The sequence below is a fragment of the Mus musculus genome, chromosome 7 (assembly GCF_000001635.26).
Source record: "Mus musculus strain C57BL/6J chromosome 7, GRCm38.p6 C57BL/6J".
Taxonomy (NCBI): domain Eukaryota; kingdom Metazoa; phylum Chordata; class Mammalia; order Rodentia; family Muridae; genus Mus; species Mus musculus.
The window spans coordinates 144,264,634-144,285,656 of record NC_000073.6 but is presented as its reverse complement, the minus strand read 5'-3'; the positions used below and the strand labels follow the sequence as shown (position 1 = coordinate 144,285,656).

The following is a 21,023-nucleotide window of genomic DNA, read 5'->3' as shown; positions in this document are numbered from 1 at the left end:
GGTGCTGCCAGCTTAGTTGACAGTAGAGGGGACCTTCTTTTCTCCTTGCCTTTGCAAAGTCACCTTAGAGGTGAGTTGGCAGACACCTGCCACCCTTAGAGCTGAAACCCATCCCCAGCACAGGCCAGCTTCCGGGTGCCTCAAACTTGGGCTGGGCCATTCTGAGTATCAGACACCAGGAGCTTTGAGAGTCAGCACTCTGTGACTAAACTGAAGCCCAAGCTGCAGGGTCTCCCCAGGATTGGGAGAAAGAGGTGGGGGGGGGAGGGAGGGAGAGCAGCTCATTTGGAGCAGTACTGTAGATGGAAAATTAAAAACATGCCTGCAGGAAGCCTAGATGTTTTCTGAGGAAGGCAGAATGTTAAAGAGCATCGTTGTCTAGCAACCAAGTGCCCCCAGGAAAATGCTTGTTTCATGCTTATTTCCAAGCTGGGGAAGGTTCTTCATACAAGCCTGTGTACAACACACACACATACACACACACACACACACTGTGGAAAGGGATCCCAGAACACTCACCTTTTGCCCCTCGGAGCACAAATCCAAAGCCCTCGTTGTCCTTCTTTTGCAGGACCACCGTCTTGTCCTCAATAATGCAGTCACTGTAGAGAGAATTCCGGGGATAGCGACCATTATTGTAACCGGTCATCATCACGGTGGCTGCTCCACCGCCGGGGACGCTCATCATCACAGCCAATTAATCACCCAGCTCAGATCCAGGCAGCATGGAGGAGCCTGGGCAGCAGCTCGGTGCAGGAGGAGCTGGGGGTGGGGGGGTAGCAGGATGGGCGAGCGGGGCACAGTGGGATGTGGAGGGGGGCGGCGGGCGCGGGAGCCAGCCAGGGGAAGGAGTCATGGATGCTGGAGGGGCTGCCCAGGCCGCTGGGGGAGCAGGGGGCCCAGCTCAAGGGACCCGGGGGCCGGCCAGGACACCGCCGCCCAGAGCAAAGAAAGTAAGTGGCCCGGGTGGTGGCGGCGGCGGCAGAGGCAGCAGCGTGGTGAAGGAGGTCCCCAGGCCTGTCTCGGCCAGACGCATCTTCCAGGGAAGCAGAAGAAATCAGCCGGAGGAATAACCAAGACAGCTGCTTTGCTATTTCTTGAAGGGGCTTAAAGAGGAGATCGGGTTCTCTCCGTTTGTTCTGTGCACGAGCCAGCAGCAGGCACTGGGGATGCAGAGACCTGTGCTTTGCAGCCAGCGCCCCCTCCCTCCCTCTCCCCCGTCCTAGGGAATGTAGTGTGCAGCAGGAGCCCCCACAGTCATCTGATGAGCCCACAGTGCGACCGGCGCGGCTGCCTGGGCGTCATCCCGCGCAGAGCAGAGGAGCCGCAGGCTGGGCTGGTGGCCGGCGGGAGGGGGAGCCGCCAGCTCTGTGTCTCTCCCCGCCATGGAGGCCAACGCTGAGGGGTGAGGGAGTGAGGGGCTCAGGCCATTTCAGTCCTACCAGAGCCAAGGAGGGCAGCGGCTCCCTCCTGAGGAAGATGCCTTGCTGAGGACAGCGAGGGCAGCAGCATCCCCACTGCAAGGAAGACCAAGAACCACCGGGCTCACCTCTTTGTATAGCATTTCCATTTTTAAAGGAAACAGACTAAAAAGCCCCAACTTTGCTGTTCCGGCCAAAGCTGCCTGTCACCAACATTAACAGAACTCTGACTGTCCACCTAGAGGTGCGCACAGGGGACACAGGATGAAAAGATGCTGCCTAATAAATTGAGAGCCACCAACTCTGGCCCTTGTCGGCCGTTTTTTGGTGGCTGCTCTGGGGCAGGAGACAGTGCTGTCTGTATCCCAGATTCAGCCATTGCCCCCGCCCCCCGGAAGTAAGTCAGAAGGCAGGAAGTCTGGGGGTTGAGGGCTGGAGAAGGAGGGAGAGGGCTTTCTTCTGTAGAGTCCCAGTAGGAGGACACAGGACATGGTGGGCAGAAATCACAACAGGAGTAGCTGAGCCCCAGACACTGAAGAAGAGGGCTGTGGATAGAACATGGGTTGGGAGTGAAGAACAGTGACGGCTCTGAGTCCCAGAGTGGTGCCAGTCAGTTCTCTAGGGCTTTGGGTCTACAGGAGGCATGGGACTTAGGTAGGGTCTGGCCTGCAGATAGCAGTCAACTAGAACAGGGCACCCTGGAGCTGTAGGAGCAGGAAAGCCCCTTCTAACCAGTCTAGCAGGCCTGGCCAACCTTTTGTCACTGTGACATTATGTTGACATTCTCAATTACAAAGTTCACACAATGAAGTTACAAGAAAAAAAAAATATGGCAAAACAATCTTACAATGTTTGAGTAAGTATAAAATTTTGGGTTGGCCCTATTCAAAGCTGCCTTGGGGTGCATGTGGCCAGTGGTCTGCTGGTTAGACACACCTGGAAACAGGTGAGGACAGAGTGGTGGCTTTTCAAGGTTCCCAATGGGCAAGCAAGACTGATAGTGTCGAGTTCACAGAAGTCACTCAACAGTTACCCATCACCGGGTTATCCTAATAATGTCCCAGGGAGAATCTGTGTTCTGGGAATTTGCTATGGGGGGAGGTAACAGAGGCTGGGCAGTGACATAATCTGCAAACACAGTGGTCTAGGTAGGATGACTAGTCACAGAAGTCTGAGAAGGTGGCTGAGAAGCTCACCTAAAACCTTGCTCTGTCTACTGACATATCCTGCCAGCCTCCTGGATCCTGCTATGTGAGACCCTTTCTACTCAGTTCTCAAAGCCCCCTGTGCCAGCAGATCCCACAGGGGTGATGAGAGCCTATGGGTGAGTCATTGGGCTGGCCTGTAGGAAGTGACAGACCCTTTGGTCCGCTGCGTCCCATATTGACAGGCTGTAAGGACAGCTCACAGTCACTTGGGGCTGCTGTGGTTGGATGCCATTATACCCATGATAGTGTGGTTTAGTGACAAGGCTCCAGGGAACCCCTTTCAAGTGTGGTCAGTAACTGGAGAGGCTCTGGCTAGCAGCCAGGACCTCCATCACATTAATGGTTCGAAGGAGAGCTAGGGTAGGGAGGGACTTGTTGCTGTGGATTCGGGCACTTTACAAGACACTGGGTGAAGCAAGTTTATGCCAGACCCTTCAATCTTTGAACTTTCGTGCCCACCCTAGGTATCTGGAATATAGACTCAGGTCCCTTATTGGACACCCTTTTCCTTTCTCCTCCAACTTTCACATAGGAAGCTACCTGTCTCAGCCCCAGTGCTCCCTCAGTGGTTAAACAGTAGAAATCCTGTGGCTTCTTTATGTCCCTTCTTAGCCACAAGGGTTTCTCTGAGACCTTGGTGCTCAGTCCAGCCCAGCCCAGCCCAGCCCAGCCCAGCCCAGCCCAGCCCAGCACCCCATTCTCTCTGTGTGCTTTAGTGGCTGAGGGATGGTGCCCCAACATGAGAGTCTAATGTCTGCATGATCCTCTGGACACAGGTGAGCAACAGCTCCCACTTTGGCCTCAGCTCAGGGAAGAAGCCACAGAGGCCTTCTGGAATGTATTCCATCAGTCAGCAGAACCTGACTGATGAACCAGACACTTCCTCAAACCAGTCACAGGAACCTCCTCAGGCCAGCTATGCTAACTGGACACTGGCTGCCTCCTTCTGACTGCTTGTAAGGGACAGGGGTGTCACTGAGCAGGGGTTCAAAGTGAAGTGTGATGCTGAGCCCAAGGTCACCCTAACCTCTTAAGCCTCAGATCTTGCCCTATACACTGAGAATCACAACTGCAGGCATGATCATGGGGTGAGGCATGGAAGGGGGGAACAGAAGGACCCTATACTCTCAGGACAACCCCTAGTGGGCAGTCAACTCTAACACACAGGAATTATTTTCAGTTAAAGAGCTACTATTAGAGGCAATGACTGTATTACTCACCTCTTCCACAGCCCCGTGCCCGAGGCTTCTCCCAGATTCTGATCTTCCAAGACCTTCCTAACAGCTTTCTGCTGTGACAGCCCTGTGTGTGTAGACAGGCCTCCTCTCCCCAAACCCCTCCCATTCCTAGAAGATGTTTTCTAGTTCTTCTCTATGATGTTTTTCAGGGGCCAAGCCCCACCATGTGCCCGCCACCCTTAACCACCAACAAGCCTTGGGCCTAAACCCCAAATTCAGACATTCACCAGTCTGAAGTGAGTGGGTAAAGACTTAGGCGTGGAAACTGAGTTTCCACTGATAAGACATATCACTGTGGGCAGACCCAGTGCCAGAAACACGGCCCTCAAGCTTCTGTGCACACTCTTGTGCTTTACCCAGAAGCAAATGCCCCCTTCTCCTCAAGGGGCTTGATCTCCTGAGAGACAGTGAGTTGTTGTTACAGATCACCCTGAATGCCCAGGGGCTGGCAGAACCTGAGGCAGGGGTGCAATACATGGCAGAGGGGAGGTGGGTTGGAGATGCTGCAGATGACTGCAGAGGGGAGGTCTCTCTTGGACTCTCTCTCAGTAGCCTTTTCCTCTTGTTGACCTGACCCTGGGTGAGACCAGTTCAGCCTTACTGGCTGCCCTGGCACTTCACCATAAGTAGACCTAACGCTGCCTAAGTCCCTGGTAGCCTCTGCCTGGCTTCCCAGCAGATATACCCTGATTCGACCCGAAGGCCATTGTTTACATTTCACTGGGACACATCTGAAGCTCCCATAGTCCGCACACTGCTGCTGGGCGAGCCCATTCAGGCTTCTTCTGGAGACCTGTTGCCTTACCCATAACTGACCGTGCACATAAAGCATTCAGTGTGGGTATCCTGGAAGCAAAACCCCCAATATTCCCTGTTCTAAAAAAAACCTCCCAGTGTTCATTGACTGTACACAAATACAAGCCAGCACATGTTCCTCAGATGTGTTTCCTGCACAGGGAAGAAGAGTTCCCAGCATACCTCAAATGGACCCTCCTATGACAATATCTACCTGCAGCAGATGTGTGTGTGTGTGGAGGAGAGGGATACAGATATGCTAAGTACAGCTGTGTACGTCATGCACAGTACAAGTCAGAGAAGTACAAGTCCCATACTTCGTATCTGTGATTGCCATGGAAGATGGAAGAGCTGTTTCTACAGGAAGCACGTTGACTTCTGGGAACTACATGCAGAAGGCAGCCATGTTTGTTCCCATCCCCCAATCTATCTTGCGTTAACTGATCAAGTACATGTGGAGTATTGTGGGGACTTGAAGTCTGCCACAGAGTGGGTCCTAGGACCTTACCCCTGTGACTTGCCTTCTGGTGCCAAGCCACAGTGGCATTTGCTTATGTTTTACTTTTTGAAGATAAGGTTTCACTGTGTAGCCTAGGCTGGCCTTGAACTCTTGGTGATCCCCCCCTCCCAGCTTCTGCTTTCAGGCTCCTAAGTTGCTGGAATTACATATGTGAGCCATCACACCCGGTGTAGCACTTTTCCTGTTGCTGTGACAAAACACCTGACAGAAGCAACTTAAGGGAGGAAGGGTTCCCTTGGCTCACAGCTTAAGGGCACAGTCCATCATGCTGGGGAAAGCACGGTGGCAGGAACACAAGGTCACTCACATCGCACTCATAGCCAGAAGGCAGAGAGAGGTGAACGCTGGTGCTCGGTTCACTTTCTCTTTATTCAGTCTGGGACCCAGCAGGGTTGACACACAAGTGGCTGGAATTCCTACATAGTCCTACCATGAAAGTCAGCTCCTCTTCCTTGCACAACTCTCCTTGGTGTCAGCACAAGTAGCCTAGTCTTGCTCCCTGGAGGCTATGACTGATGTCTTGGGTGGTGGGAGTGGCCTGTGGGTGTGACTGAGGACACATAATCTATGGCTCTCTGGATTGGGGTTCATTCTACAAGAAGTCACTACATTCTACAAGGTAGATACTAAAGCCAGGCTGATTCCATATAATAGCTGGCTGTTGCACAGACCCAGACAACAGGGAACCCCTGTATAGCTAGGCCTACAGAAAGGGATGTCATAGACCCTACTGAGGATGGACTTTGATCAGCTGAGACCAGGCAGGTGTGTTGGCCACCATCAAGAGGTGACAGGGTGTTATCCACAGTCTTGAAGACAAGGGGGGACCCCCCCAGGTTTTGGCTTTAACTCTCAAGCCTATTTGCAAGCTGGGAAATAATAAATTCAGCGCCTCTCAAGTCCTCAGGGCTTAAGCAGCAACACAGAAGCCAGCCTGCCATTTGATTAAGTGTCTCTGGAATCTCACCTGGGGTCAACTCCATTTCTTGTTAAATCTGGTATCTGTAAACATCATTCCTTCAGGTGTGAAAAATCACTTGTAAGTTGGATTTTTCTCACCTCGGGAGAATCCTCCAGTGCTATTCATTGCTAAGTGTGTGAGGGCGCAGCCAGGCAGTGGCCACAGTGACTCAAATGAATGGGTTCAAGGGAAAATTTTTAGACAACTCCAATGGGCCAAAAGGTATGCTGAGTAAGGGCCATGGGCACACTGGGAAAATCCACTGGTGGTGGGGAGGTGGTACCTGCTCCCTGTCCAGAGGCGGCGGAAACCCAAGATTATCTCTGCAAAGCATTTCCAGTGCTGGGAGCAGAAGGCTGAAATCGGCAACCCCACTGTTCTTGTGACTGTATCTTGGTGGCCTGTCCACACAGGAGCTAGAGCACTATTAGAAAGACGTGTCTCCAGGGAGCAGCAGCGACAGTGGATGCCCTAGACATTTCTGGACTCTGCCAATCAGAAAGGATGGGGCCATGCAGGATGCTGTCAGCTCCTCCATGGAGGGGGTGGGTAGAGAGGTGCTGGGGCACAGGCCAAGTCTTAACAGGTGTTCCAGCTCAGCCGGCAGAGATGCCAGCCAGGCCCTCTTGCTGCTGGTGTGGGCAGTCAGCCCAGCTCATGGAGGGTAAGCTGGCTGTAGGTTGGCAGAGAGGACCTATCTATGGGTGGGCAAAGGCAGAATAGCCTGGTTCACGGGAAGGCTTGGAAACCTGCTGGTAGACAGGAGGGGTCCCTCATTATTTGTCACTTGCCACCAAAGTGGGGGTCCTCTTGGCTTTAACCACGCATGATAACATCTTCTAACATCCTGCTTCCTGATTGGAGCATTCATAAGGCTCTCTTGCTTCTGGGCTAATAAGTCTCACGCTGGGTGCCACCTTTCAGCGATAGTCAAGCAAGGATGTTACTGGGAGACAGAATTGTGTCACCTGCGGGAAGGGATAGACACAGTCATGGACTGCACTCCTCCTGGCTCCTGGAAGCCACTCTTTCTTGGGATGAATGGAGGTGTCACTGTGTCACCCTTATCTGTGGAAACTGCACACCCCCTCCTTAGATACAGAAGTGATTTCTCAGATGGGCAATTATGCAAAAGCCTTGCCTGCGTTTATTACGGCCATTTCCCCTCCTCGTTGCTAACGTGATAAGCAATACAACTTCTTCCCGATGGAAACAATCATGAGCAGAGAACTTGATTCGAATTAAATCACCTCATTACCTTGCAATAAGTCACCCACGAGTATTGCCTGAGCACCATCCGGTGCTACCTGCCAAAGCATACTCAAGACAATGGCCCCAGAAGTACCTTGCCTAGGTGACAAGCTATGATCACTGTTCCCAACTAAAATGAGGAAAACCATGCACAGAGTAGGGTCTGGGTCCCTGTATCCTGAACTCACACAGGGTCCTTAAGAGAGTCATCTTGCTTGCTTGCCATGTTGGTCTTGGCCAAAACCTTGACATACTCAGGCTGGTGAGGAAAAGATCATTTGAGAGGGACCAGGCACATAGCAGGGCTGGAAACCTATGAGCTTAGGAGAAAGCCCTGTGCTTCAGAGCCTGTTGCATTCTGGGAATGCAATGCCCAAATGTAGATACTGCCATGTGTACCCCACCCTCGTGTGGGCATTAGCAAGACAGGCTTGGGTGATCTGCCTGCAGCAAGCAACAGGACATAGCTCTCTGTTAGACACAAGATGTTCCCACGGAGCAGGCAGATGAAGGTCAGGGGCCCATGAGGGAGGGGCAGCAGCCTCTCTCCTGGAGCTTGCAGAAGCCTAAGCATCCTGCCTGAGGCCTCCCTCCTTGGCTAGAAGGGGAATTGCTTAGCCCAGCATGGCGGCTCATAGCGCTCTGGGAGAAGCTGATTCAAGAAAACAACAGAAGAAAAGGGTCTAAGTACCAAGGAAAACAGAAAACATTTGGGCACCATTCTCTAGGAACTGTCATGAAGGCCTTCCACCCTGACTCTGGAACTAACATGGTTCTGGAGACCAAGACAGAGAAAAAACTGACATGTTCTCAGGACTCAGAATCCTCCAAGACCGGATGCTGGGTCTCCCCTTACTTTTCTCTTCATTGTACATATATATTGTATATGTATGCATGCATATACACATAAACATATATTTTAAAAATCCCTTAAGTCAGACTGTTTCTCCCATTTAAAATATTCCTTCTGCAGAGTCTCATCATTTTGGGAATAAAATCTATACTCCTCACTATAGCTAAGACCCTTTGTAATGCCTCTCCCAACTCCCCATGCTCCAGCCTGACTGCTGTCTCCTCTTCTGGGCATAGATACCCTTCATGAACTATAGTGTCTTTGCACAGCCCATGTTCTCTGCACAAAGCTGCCATGGTCTTCAGGAGCCATGTTGTTGTCACTGTGTAGGTCCCTCAGTGACTTGTGTGTTTGGTGGGTACCAGCTCTGGCAGGGCTGGGTAGCTAGTTATGGGGAGAATACTCCCACACACACACACACACACACATGGCCATCCACTGGCCTCTAGGATCTCAGCAGTTACTGGTTCCCAGTTCCTGGGTGACATCCTTGTGTAGCCCATGAGGCATGGGTAACCCTCTGGCTTTGTTCTGCTGGGACATGAGACTTATTTTTAGAATCAGGAGTATCTCCTTCCTAGGCCACTCCTACAGGAGTTCAACCTGGGTTCCACTGAAAATCCTGTTCCCCTTGGCTCCTGATTCTGTGGCCTGGTGACTTGTGTGCTTGGGCTGCTCTGGAATCCCAGCCTCCATTCGGTGTGGAATATTCTCTAGAATATCACAGGGCAATCCAGCTGCCTGGCATTTTGCTACAGGCATAGGCAGGGGCTGTTTGTGCCTTTCCTTCTAACTGCTAATTAGAATGACAGGCTAGGCCTGGCCCATCTGTTTGTCTCAAAGCTAGCCCAACAGGCTGAGAAACAGGCATTGGCTCTTTTAATGTGGCTAGCCCACTCTGGTCGTCTGTGGGATGGGGAAGACATCCTAGCTTTAAACTATTAAAATTAGTGAGATGGTTCAACAGGTAAAGGCACCTGCCACTGAGCCTGACAATTTGAGTATGATCCCTAAAACACACATGTGAAAGGAGAGAATGGACTCCTGCAAGTTGTCCTCTGACCTCAAGAATGTCATGGAGCAGAGACTCCTATTCACAAATAAATAAAACAAGTGCCAATTAAAAAAAAGTGTGAATGTCTGTTGGGACCTCAGATTCTGGTGAGGAGGCTTCACTGGGCTTTCCTGCCCTGGATACCATCAGAAGCCCAGGCTGAGGCCCAAACTACAAGACCAGGTCACAGCTGACCCCATACCTGCCTGCTGCTGCTTGGGAGCACCACAGGATAAGGTCACCAGGTACTCCTCCATAAGGGTGCTCTGATGTGTGAACATGGTAGTGTGTGTTTGCCTGAGTGGGGACAGGGATGCCTCTGGCACACGTAGGCTGCCTGGCGTAGACCACAGGCCTGCACAGCTACGCTATACTGAGTATGGGTATGTCTCAACACTGAACTTTGAAAAGAACTCCACAGTCACAGTGCCATCTGATGGGGCAACAGGAAGCATTTGTGGTACACTGTGGATGGAATTCCTGTAGCGTGCGACTATTTTGCCTCTCCAACAGGTGTTGATGCTCAGAGAGAGGAAACTGTCACCACAGTGCTGCTTACAGAAGAAGTTACAAGTCCTAGAGGCCTCTTTCTCTCTTTTTTTACAAACAGGGTCCCATTCAACTGACATTGGCTTCAAACTCACTATGTAGCCAAGGAAAGCCTTGAACTCCTGACCCTCCTACCTTCACTTCCATAGTGATAAGATCATAGACATGCACCTTCACACATGTATTTTGAGGCACTGGGGATTGGCCTAGAGCTTCCTGCACGTCGGGCAAGCATTTACCCACTGAGACACACTCCTGACTATTTAGGATTTTTTTCTCTTTAAACACAGGGCCTAATATAGCCTAGGGTGGCCTCAAATTTACTGTATGGGGAGGCTGGCTTTGAACTCCTCACCTCCACCTCTCCAGAGCCACCTCCACACCCAGGCAGAGGGAGTGCTTTAAAATTTCCATATTCCAGGCCAGCAGCTGACAAGTTTTCCTATAAAGACCTAGAATCAACAGTCCAGGCTCTGAGGGAGCCTTGCTTGTTAGGTGTGACACTAGCAGCCCTGCCAACCTGAGAAAGCTTGGGCTCTGCTCTGCTCCAATAAAACTTTATTGACAGATATGAAGTGGGCCTCAGGCTGGGTTCTCTCAGGACATGTCTTCAGTAACCTTACAGGACTTAGAATGGACACAAATAACATGCCTATGTGGTTCATCACTGCCTATAGCAGAAGCTAAGAAAAGAATTAATTTTCCTCAGTAGCTGTGACACTGCCCGGTACAGGTGTGCCTGGCTTAATATACCACAGAGTGCTGTGGAAAAACCAGGTCACCCGTGACCTGCCCTAGAAAGGTTTGGAGGCCGAGACGGAGAACCCTTTGCACAAAGCGAAGCGCGCCCTCTCGCCCCCTAACTTGGCTCACAGTTGAGGTCTGCCTGGACTCAGCCTCCCTGAGCAATAATTATCAAGTGGTAATTAATATGTCAATTATCATAATGACTGTGTACACGGGCTGTGAGTGCTCTCAGCGTAACTGACTGAACCTTCTGTTTCCCTGAGACGCCTTCCGCTTTTGGTTTTATTTGAGACAGGATCTTATCATGTGGCCCAATCTGGCCTGGAACTCACTATATAGCTCAGGCTGGCCATGCACTTACTATAATCCTCCTGCCTCAGCTTTCTAAGGTACTGACTCATGTATAGATGAGGGAAACAAAGGCATGTACGGAGAGGTGGAGAACTTTGCACAAGAGAACAAATCCAGAGAAGGAGACCAGCTGCCCAGGGGCAGGGGGCAGGAGACAGTTCTGTGACCTATGATGCTGCCCAGTTAGGGGGCCCTGACTGCTCACAGCTCCTACCCCAGGATGACAGGGATGGGAGTCTCCTTGGAGGCAGAGGAGGCTCCAGCAGCTCTGGGAAGTGGCTGAGCTGCCAGATAGCACCTACAATACTCCGACAGCCTGCCAGTAGATTACACCCCAAGCCAAACAGAAAATCTCCAAAGAAGGCAGCAGTTCCACTTCATGGGGTGTTCAATGAAAAGAAGGATGGGGTTCCCACATAGAAACAAGTACATAGCAGACATCAAGCATGACAGATGCACCCAGGGGTGCAAAGCCAGTCCTCTACCATCAAGCTATATTCCCAGCCCAGAGTACTTTCCCTGATTGCTAACTCTAGCTGCTCAACTCCTATTCATCCCTCAAAGCCCATTTGAAATAGTCATCATATCTAGGAGGCTCTTTTGCTGTGCCCTTAGTGATGAAGCCAAACCTCATCTCATTTCCCCTCACATCCAGATTCCAGCAGTCTCTGTTCCACCCCCTGGTTTATTTCCCACAACAGACTCTAGAAAACCTACATTCTTGCTTCCCAGTCTCCCCTGCAGTTCCCAGTCACACCAGGGACAGCTGTGCCATAGAACATGGCTTTAGCCAACGAGAGTAGAGTAGAAATCTACCAGAGCCTCTGGGAATTATTCAACGACTCAGTATGCTGGAGAAGCATGGCCTTCCTCAACATCCCTGCAAAGGATGCACTGTGGAGATATAACCAGAGTGCTAGCTGCAACTCTGTAACCATGAAGAAAAAGCCAAGAGATTGGAGAGTTGCAATTGACCTATGGGACAAATACTGGTTCTGGCCTCTTCAGGCCTGCCACCAAGGTCGCAGTCTCTGCCAAATGCTTCCTAGAGGACACTGGCTGGAAACAAGGAGGTAGAGCAAAGTCCTATGTTGTGCTTAGCTCTCCAGGGAACATCTGGCCACAGTGCCTGCTCTTGCATGGGCTTAGTTCAAGAGGCAGTGAGCTAAGGACACACACTTTTCCTTGGCTTAGTTGCTCTGGAGTTTTGCGAGTTCTCAGAGTGGTCCAGGTTTCTGGGGCATTCCAGCTAGGCTGATATAATGGCTTGCATATAGATGGTTGAGGACAAGGCCAACCAGAGTGATGACATCTTCAGGAAGCTAATGTCAGGAAAGAATGATAGACATATGAGACCTAAGCCATAATGTGGACAGGGAAAGCAAGGTGGGGCCTGGGCCTGGGTCTGACTGCTGCTAGTTGTATGCTGCTTCCATCCTGTCATGCAGAACTCCAACCAATGGTTGCTCAGCCACATCTCAGGGCACATATCATGCCCTGAGAAACCTCCAAGACTCAGCCTGTCCTGCCAGTTGCCAGCTTCCTCCTCTGTGTCCAGTGCATAGCCAGTATTAGTCCTTGCTATCACCCAGCAATCTGAGGGCTTGTTGGGCACCAACTCTGGTTAGCTACCTGCTTCTCAGACATTTACGCACTCAAGTAAAATTCCACATCGCTCCTGACTTCTGATGTCACTTATGGTCATGACTTGGAGACCAGACATGTGGCCCTACAAGGTGACAATGAGCCTAGCTTCCTGAGTGGCCTCTGTCTAAGGAAGGTCATTGTTTGTGGGACATGTACCTTGTTAAGGCTGTTAAACCACACAGACAGTATGAGGCTCCTGCAGCTGCTGTGACAAACAATGGTAACTCCAATCAGCAGAAGTCTGTGATGACAAAACTCAAGCCTGAGAGTCAGTTCTAGGTGAGGGTCCATTGCCCTTCCCCAGCTTCTTGTGGCTCTAGATATTACTAGGGCCACAGCTGCATCTCCCTACTTCCTGCCTCTGTGGTCACAGGGTCTCCTCTAGCTCTGTCCTCTTAGGAGGAGACATGAAATGGCATCTATACATTTCCTGGGTACCCCAAGATGATCCTTTATTGCAATAGCCTTAATGTACAAGTCAAATGTAATAGCCAAATCTGCCAAGTCCTCCTTTGACTTAAAAGTTGACAGAATTTTGAAATGGACATCTTTGAAGGCCACTCAGCTGACCATATGTGCCCAGTCATGTGGTATAGAGCTATGTACCTAGTACATGCATTACAAAGTCTTAGTATTTGTATGTTTGTGTGTTTGCCTGCTTCTCTGGATGTGTACCATGTATATGCAAGTGCTTCTGGAGACCATAAGAGGGGTCAGATCCCCTGGAAATAAGGTCTAGGCACTGAGAGCCACCTGATGAGAGTGGGGCAGGGATTGAACCTGGATCCTCTGCAAGAACAGCAAGTGCTCTTTTGAGTCACCTCTCTTTTCTAGTAAATGAATTTTTGGATGGGTGGATGAATGGATAGATGGGTGGATGGACAGAGGACGATTGAGTGGGTTGATGGATGAGAAGGGTGGCTAAGGCTCTCTGCTGGCTGTTCTCTTTTCACACATGTGACCCCTCCTCTAGGGCTGTCATTACTGCATTAACCTAGCCACTCACTGCACTTGAAAAGGGGGAAATGCCCTCAGAACCACAAACCAACAATATTTAAGGCTTTGCTGAGGGAAGCTTGCCCTGCGTATCACTCTCCTCATACCAGGACAGCACAAGCCACACTGATGGGAAGGGGGCCCTATGTCCACCAGTCACCACAGAGGGGTGGAGACAGAGGACTAAGCAGGATGCATGAATGCCCCACCTAGCCTCCCAGTGCTCTGAGGTCCCAGCCTGTCCCTGTCATTCCTGTGACCTTTCTATCCCATACCTCCTCATCTTCATCCAAGGAATGAAGGGCCTGTGCATCTGCCTCTACCCTGGCACTAAGGAGAGATGAGCAAGCCCCCAAGTTCTGCAGCGGATGGGTGGGAACTGGTGTAGAAAGATGCAGCCAAAGCCTGAGGTCACTTCTGCCCACAACCTTTCCCAGTCCCTGACAGACAACTGACTTCAGTCCTAGCCATGCTATCTGCCAGTGCCAGAGGGAGCCACACTCCTGAGCCCTTCCAAGGGGGCATGCTCCAAGCCTTCCTATCAACTGTCCTCTCCCCTGTCCCAGGTCCCTCCTAGCCCTGCCCTCCCCTGGCTTTTGGCCTTTTTGTTTATCACTGACTCCTACTCTTCTACAAGCATTACAGTTCTGTGGGGCCAGGAACAGGCCAGGGAACCTGAGGCACAAGAGTGCCATCTGCTATGCCAGGCTTCTGGCCACCATGCCAGCCTCAGCCTTGACCTTGGTTAGCAGAGTCAGGTTTTAATCAGCATGTGTCCTGAAGAGCTAAGTGCTGCTGACTGGCTGGCGGCTGCCAAGGATCATGGACAGGCTGGCCACCTAGCCCAAACTCACCATGAGGAAATCTCAGAGACAGCAGCAGGCTTTCATGGCTGAGCCCTCCTGCAGACCTGACCATGTTGTGCTGCTTTCTAACTCTGGCAATGAATCAGGGTGCCCGGTGTTGCCTTTGAGGGAATGGAAGCAGGAGAGCTGTGTGGGGCTGGGTCAGCTGAACTTCCTCTGATGGCATAAACTCTTTCTGTGGTGTGATGCTTGGCACTGGGTACCTCGTCTTCTACTCGGGGCCACACTGTCCCTTGCTCTCCTTATAGGATTTATTGAGAGCCAACAGTGTGCACAGTTCTGCCTATAAAGAAGCCTCAGAATGATGCCCCACCTGAGCATCTTTCCACATCCGGAGTCATCAATCTACCTTCCCACTTAACCACTAATCAGTGCATCCATCTATCCATCAATCCACCTAGCCATCCATCTATCCATCCATCCATCCATCCATCCATCCATCCACCCATCCATCCATCCATCCATCCATCCACCCATCTACCTGTCCATCCATCCATCCATCCATCCATCCATCCATCCACCCACCCATCCATCCATCCATCCACCCACCCACCCATCCATCCATCCACCCATCCATCCACCCATCCACCCATCCACCCATCCATCCATCCATCCATCCATCCATCCATCCATCTATCCATCCACCCATCCATCCACCCATCCATCTATCCATCCACCCATCCACCCATCCATCCACCCATCTACCTGTCCATCCATCCATCCATCCATCCATCCATCCATCTACCACCCACGTATCCATTCATCCTCTCATCCATCATCCATCTATCCTCATCTATCTGACATACATCCATCTAACATCTGTCTATGTCTGTCTGTCCATCTGTCTACCTTTATGATCAATTTAATACCCATTCACCCATCCATCTACGCAATCATCTACCCCCCATCATCCACCTAACATTCATTGATTCATCATCAACCTATCTATCTAACATCCAAAATTCATTATTCACCTATCCATCACTCATCCATCACTCATCCATCACTCTAACATATAGCCATTTATCTAGCCACCAATCCACCCTTTATCCATCCACCCATTGATCATTCATTCATCCATTAATCCTCTTTCTTCCTCGACTTTCTGAGGTTGAACATTTGCCAGGCCCTACCCCAGGTGATAAGGAAAGGAGACAAGCAAGAGCCAGCACTGATACACGGTAGACGAGACACAAGCAAATGCAGATCAAACACTTGGCTGCTGTCCTTGGCCTAGGCAACAGTGAGTCAGGTGGGTCCCAGAGTCAGACCCCAAAGGCTGCTATTCCCTAGAGGAGGATGGAACACCTGGAGCTTGCCAAAGGTGAGGATTAACACAGACATTTGCTGAGAGTTTGTGTGCCCACTTCAGTCCTAAGAACACCTGCAGACCTGGCAGCCTCGCCCCCCTCTCCCTGGCTGGCACCTGGATGGGCTGCACAAGCTTAGGTACCAGTTTTGAGCATTCTTGTCCACCTGGCTGTTCTGTGACCACCTCTGTGGCTCTGAAACCTGGTCCTGACAGGCCTGCTTTAGGGTCAACATGTGTGGATGCTCATGGTGACCACTGGCTATGTCCACATACAGTGAGTGACATATTTGTTCAGGATACTACTGCTTATGCCCATTAATGCTGGCAATTTTTCCTGTGTGTATGTGTGTGTGTGTCTAGTGGGGAGCTTGTGCCATGTAGCACACGTGAGCTCAGAGGAGAACCTCAACCATCAGTCAGTTTTTTGCCTTTCTTTTGTTTGAGAGAGGTTTTCTAACACCCCACCATTACAAACATGAGGCTAGCTGGCATGTGAGCTTTCAGGAATCCTGTTTCTGCCTCTCCTCTCATCACAGATGTGCTAGATTAACAGATGCATGCTTCTGCATCTGACATATTCATCAGTGGTATTCCCTTACAGCAAATTATGACAAATAGTTACACTGGCTTCTGGCCAAATATCCCCCCCCCCAAAAATGGTGGTAGAAAAGAAGAACATGAAGAGAATAGAGCCATTTACTGGTTAGGAAACTGAGGCCCACCCAAGGAGTTTGTATCAGGACAGGAAAGACAGCCTTGGTATCAGAACTCCCAGACTGGTCCATTAGGTTTGAAGACCACCCTGTAGGATTCATTCTGTCCCAGGATTGAGAGCCTACCATGGTGGAGCTAGAGAAGAAGGCAGAAGAGGGACATAGTGCTGGCTGGGGGCGTGCTGCAGCGTGCCAGCTTGCCAGGGCTAGCTGTGGGCATGTTTCCTCAGCTCCAGGATCAGTAAACACATCAGCAGCTTGAGATTAGTGGGGCAGAGTTCTCGCAGTATGGAAATTAGTAAATGCGAATTACAGGGCAGCTGTACAGAGGGGAGGTGGGGGGGGGCACCTTATACAGCACTGAGCTTAGCACACTGAGGATGCCTTGGGCAGATGTGACCATGGAAAATTCCAGGGTCAACACCCTCCTTCTGCTGCTGGTGTGGCTAAGGAGGTGGAGAGACAGGAAGCTCATGGTGCACCTGCCTACCTTGGCCCATCTCTCAACATAACCCAAGGGCCAAGGGCAGTCTGCTGGGTGCGGCCTGGAGGGGTGCCTGAATGCCAGCCTCCCCTAGCAACTGCTCTGCGGCTTCTCCATCGCCCCACCCATCTGCCTGCTCTCCCCCATCAGGACACCCACTCGCCACCTGGGAAAAGTGCTAAATGTGGCCTGAGAGTGTTGAGCCAGGCGCCTCCCTGCAGGGATGGAAGCCAGGATGGAATCCATCATGGACGGAAGTTCATGGATTGTCCTGCATGATCCCACAACGCAAGCAATCCTACAGCAAGGGCCTGGGCTTCTCTGCTCCAGGCTCCAGTGGGACACACTCAGTAGCTTCAGGGAAAAGCCCCAACCCAGAAGTCAGTGGTGACGAGCTATGCACAGGGTGGTTTCTGAGCTTGGTTTTCAGGCCAGATACAAGGGGTCTCCCGCCTTCTCTCCCCCAAGAAATAACTCAGCTCCTTCAGATCTTTAAACTGGCTTCTAACGAAGCCCCCACCCCTTCTGCCACCTCATGTGCTCTGGGAAAGGAAACCCTGAAGTTCTAGAGTCCCTAAGTCAGGTCCTAAACACCAGGAAGGGCTGGGGGTCACAAGGGCTCATCTCTATTATCAGCCTGCTAGGATTCAGGATTTTCTTATGAGGCACACCTTGGGGATATCTATGAGGGTGTTTCCAGGGAGTGTTTGTTGGCTTATTTTGATTGGACAGAGACTTTACAAACTCAGGCTGGCCTGCAACTCTCTCAGTAGCTTAGAATGACCTTAAACTCCTGATCTTCCTGCCTCCACCTCCTGAGTACCAGGAATACAGGTAAGAGCTACATCAGCAGGTGTATGCAGTGCTGAGGCTCAAAGCCACGGCTTGCTGAGTGGTAGGCAAGCAGTATACCTACCCCACTGAACCACATCTGTAGCCTCCGCTAGAGAGGCTTAACCAAGAAGACACTCCCTTCATGCGGGGAGCATCACCAGATGGGCTGGGGTCCCTGACTGAATGAAAAGGGGAAAGGAGAAAGCCAGCCAGGCATGAGCATTCCCGCCCCCTCCATTTCCTGGTGGCTGACAGGGACTCAGTTGCATGTGGCATTCCTGGAACCTACTTCTTCATCCTTGTCAATCACCTGGCCACCCGTGTGCTCACTCCAGAGCAAACTACGTAGTCCCTTTGTGGTGGGACTGTGTCAGTTATGTATTGTCAACTTGACACAAACCTTGGGGAGCAGGAACCTCATTTGAAGAATTATCTCCATCAGACTGGCCTGTGGGCAAGTCTGTGGTGCATTTTCTTGATTAATGATTGATGTGAGGGGAGCCAAGCCCACTGTAGGAAGTGCCACTCTGGGAAGGTAAGCCTGCCTGTGTTGTTTACAAAGCAAATCTAACAAGCCAGGACTAGTAGGGCAGTAAGCAGCAACCCTCCATGGCCTTTGCTTCAGTTCCTGCCTCCAGGTTCCTGCCTTTGAGTTCTCTCAAGGATGCACTAACGTGTAATATGTTATAAATCCTTTCTGCCCCAAGTTGCTTTTAGTCAGCGTAGTCAGGGTGTTTATTCATAGCAACAAAACTAGCCTAGCAGGTGTGTAAGAGGAACTAGATTTATCTTTGTTTATGATCTCTTGTGGGAGCATGCAAGGAGCACGTCTTCCATCATTCTTTCTGGTTCTGACTAGAAAGAACCTACATTCTACCTAGGCTGTGCCTGGAGGGCAGCCACACACGGCGGCCTCTGTGAACACTGGCACTGGCCGGTCTGCTCTCAGAGGCACTTATGTGAAGTGTCAGAAGCTCACCCTGCCGTGAAATGAAAAGCCCTTGGACAGTGACAAAGTGGGAGTATAGACAATTCATACAGGTGGGAAGTGGGGAGGGTTGCCTGCAATACGGAAGGAGTGATGTAGAGGAGATGCAGGGAGATGAGAGAAGAGAGCGAGAGAGCGAGAGAGTGCATGGGAGAGTGAGAGAGTGCATGAGAGAGCATGAGTGAGGGAGAGAGAGCAAGAGAGTGCAGGAGAGAGCAAGGGCGAGAGGGGGGATTGAGAGAGCATGAGCAAGAGAGAATGTGCAAGGTTGCTGAGTCTGAGGGAACTCAGGAGCAGTAAACATAATGTTTGAGGGGAGTCAGACTAAGGTCAGTATGTCAAAGCATCAAGATCTTATGGAGACAAAGAAATGCAGACACTCCTACAAACTTCTGGAGAGGAGAACAGAGGGGCAGAGACTTGGAACGAGGCTCTGAGAGCATCGCACTTCCACACCATGAAGAGGCCAGTGAGTGACTCTAAGCCTGGAATTTTAAAGGTAGAGACTGCAGACAGGGTCATTTACACTGCAGGTCCCTTTTGTTGAAATTGTTAGGGGAAAACTGAGTGAAGCAGCAAAGGAGTCTCTCAGGAGTGACTCACATTCTCAGGATGTACCACACAGGCAGGAAGGAGGGATGGCTAATGGCTTGCTAACTAAAACCCAATTCTTCTGCTTCAAAGGGAAAAATAAAGGCAAGTAGAATCCCAAAACAAAAAACAAAATAACAACAACAACAACAACAAAAAAAAACCCTTCATGCAAGAATCCGTTGTATCACGCGTAAATGTGGGCTGACTTTGAATAAGAAGAAAAGAAAAAGAGTCTGTTGGCTTGTGGTTCCATGAGGACCCTTCTCATGCCCATACGAGGAACTGGAGCCCTGCTCTTGGTGTGGATGTGAACGGTCATGTTCTCTTAATGCTTTCCACTGGCTTGGTTTTTTTTTTTTTTTGGCTATTAGTCTAGTTGGACTGAGAGAAACTAAAAGATGTAAATATGAATAAAAATATAAAATACTATATTAATGAAATATAAATATTAATGCAAACAGGAAGTAGTGCCATGTTTACTATTAGGGCTGCGGTGCTTGTGTGTGTTTTGTTTCCCGTGGATTCTAGCTGCCTTTCGTCTCCCCCTCTCTCTTCCTGTCCTTCCCCACACCCTTCCTTCTCTGCTTCTGCTGCTGTTATGGTCATGGTTGAATTTCGTCTTTGTCTAGAACAATTAGAAATAACAACAACGACCCAGTCTTGCGGATAGGCGGAACTATGATCCAGGTTCTCTCCAGCAGAGTCACGGTAATTTCATAGCGAAATGAAGACTCGAGATGAGGTTATTGTAGAGCTGGAGTAACCAGGGGAGGACTAAGGAGGGAAAGTCAATGGAGTACCTGGGTGGGCAGCAGGGCCCTGCAGATGAGGCTGGGGAGGGAAGGGTGGCCTTTCCATTCTTAGCACTGTCTGTGTGATCTGCTTTAATGGGTTGTTGGTTGCCTTTCTTAAAAACACAGCTTAGAATTTCTGAAGGGGGGAAAGCAACTTAAACTGAGTCCTTGGTCCCAGGAAGCCAGCTGCTAGAAAAGCTATGAAGAGTTGGGTGTTGGGTAACATGGAGGCGAGGGTGGGAGGGAGAGGACCTTCGCAATTCTTGTAGTGAACTGAGTGAGGGAAAGAGGCTGAACAGGAGCAGCCAGGCCTTCCATGGTGTCCATCAGGACGAAGCCCCAGAGCACAGTAGCTTGAAGGGAGACCATGATAGTCATAGTCTGGGGTGTGTTCCCCAGGAAAATGGCTCACCCATATGGAGGCCTGTCCCTTCATATACATCACACTGGGAGACTGGAAGAAGAGCCAGCCAGGTGACAGTGCCAGCTTCTCCTTGATCAATGCCCTCAGGGTTCCTGTCCCACTTAGTTACAAACATTTACCAGAGCACCAAACCCTGTCAGAAAAATACAAATAGAGAAACACACAACTTCAAAAGTGAAACCACTGCCTATGGAATTGGCTCAGCAGGCAGGGTGCTCACTATCTACTCAGGAGGACCTGAATTCAGATTCCTAATCACAAACATAAAAGTTGGGCACGCCAATGCGTGCCCAGTAGCTCCAGCACTGGGAAGCAGAGAAAGGGGTGCCATGGCCAGCCAATGAGACTATACATCTAAAAAGGAGATAAAGAGAGACTGAAGAAACACTTGATCACACACACACACACACACACACACACACA

At 50.6% G+C, this 21,023-nt stretch overlaps 1 protein-coding gene across 30 annotated transcripts in view; it reads right to left on the bottom strand.

The window, feature by feature from the left end:
• The window catches only part of Shank2 (SH3 and multiple ankyrin repeat domains 2), a 447,967-nt gene that overhangs the window by 140,387 nt on the left and 286,557 nt on the right, over positions 1–21,023 (bottom strand). For 25 of the 30 annotated variants that reach the window (XM_006508521.4, XM_006508520.4, XM_030242323.1 and 22 more), the window contains one exon: positions 520–602. In XM_006508521.4, coding sequence (XP_006508584.1) covers positions 520–602 — 83 coding nt within the window. Of the gene's footprint in view, positions 1–519; positions 5,105–21,023 lie in introns of those variants that run through there. The other 5 variants (XM_030242328.1, XM_030242329.1, XM_006508536.4 and 2 more) reach the window with 4 other exon arrangements.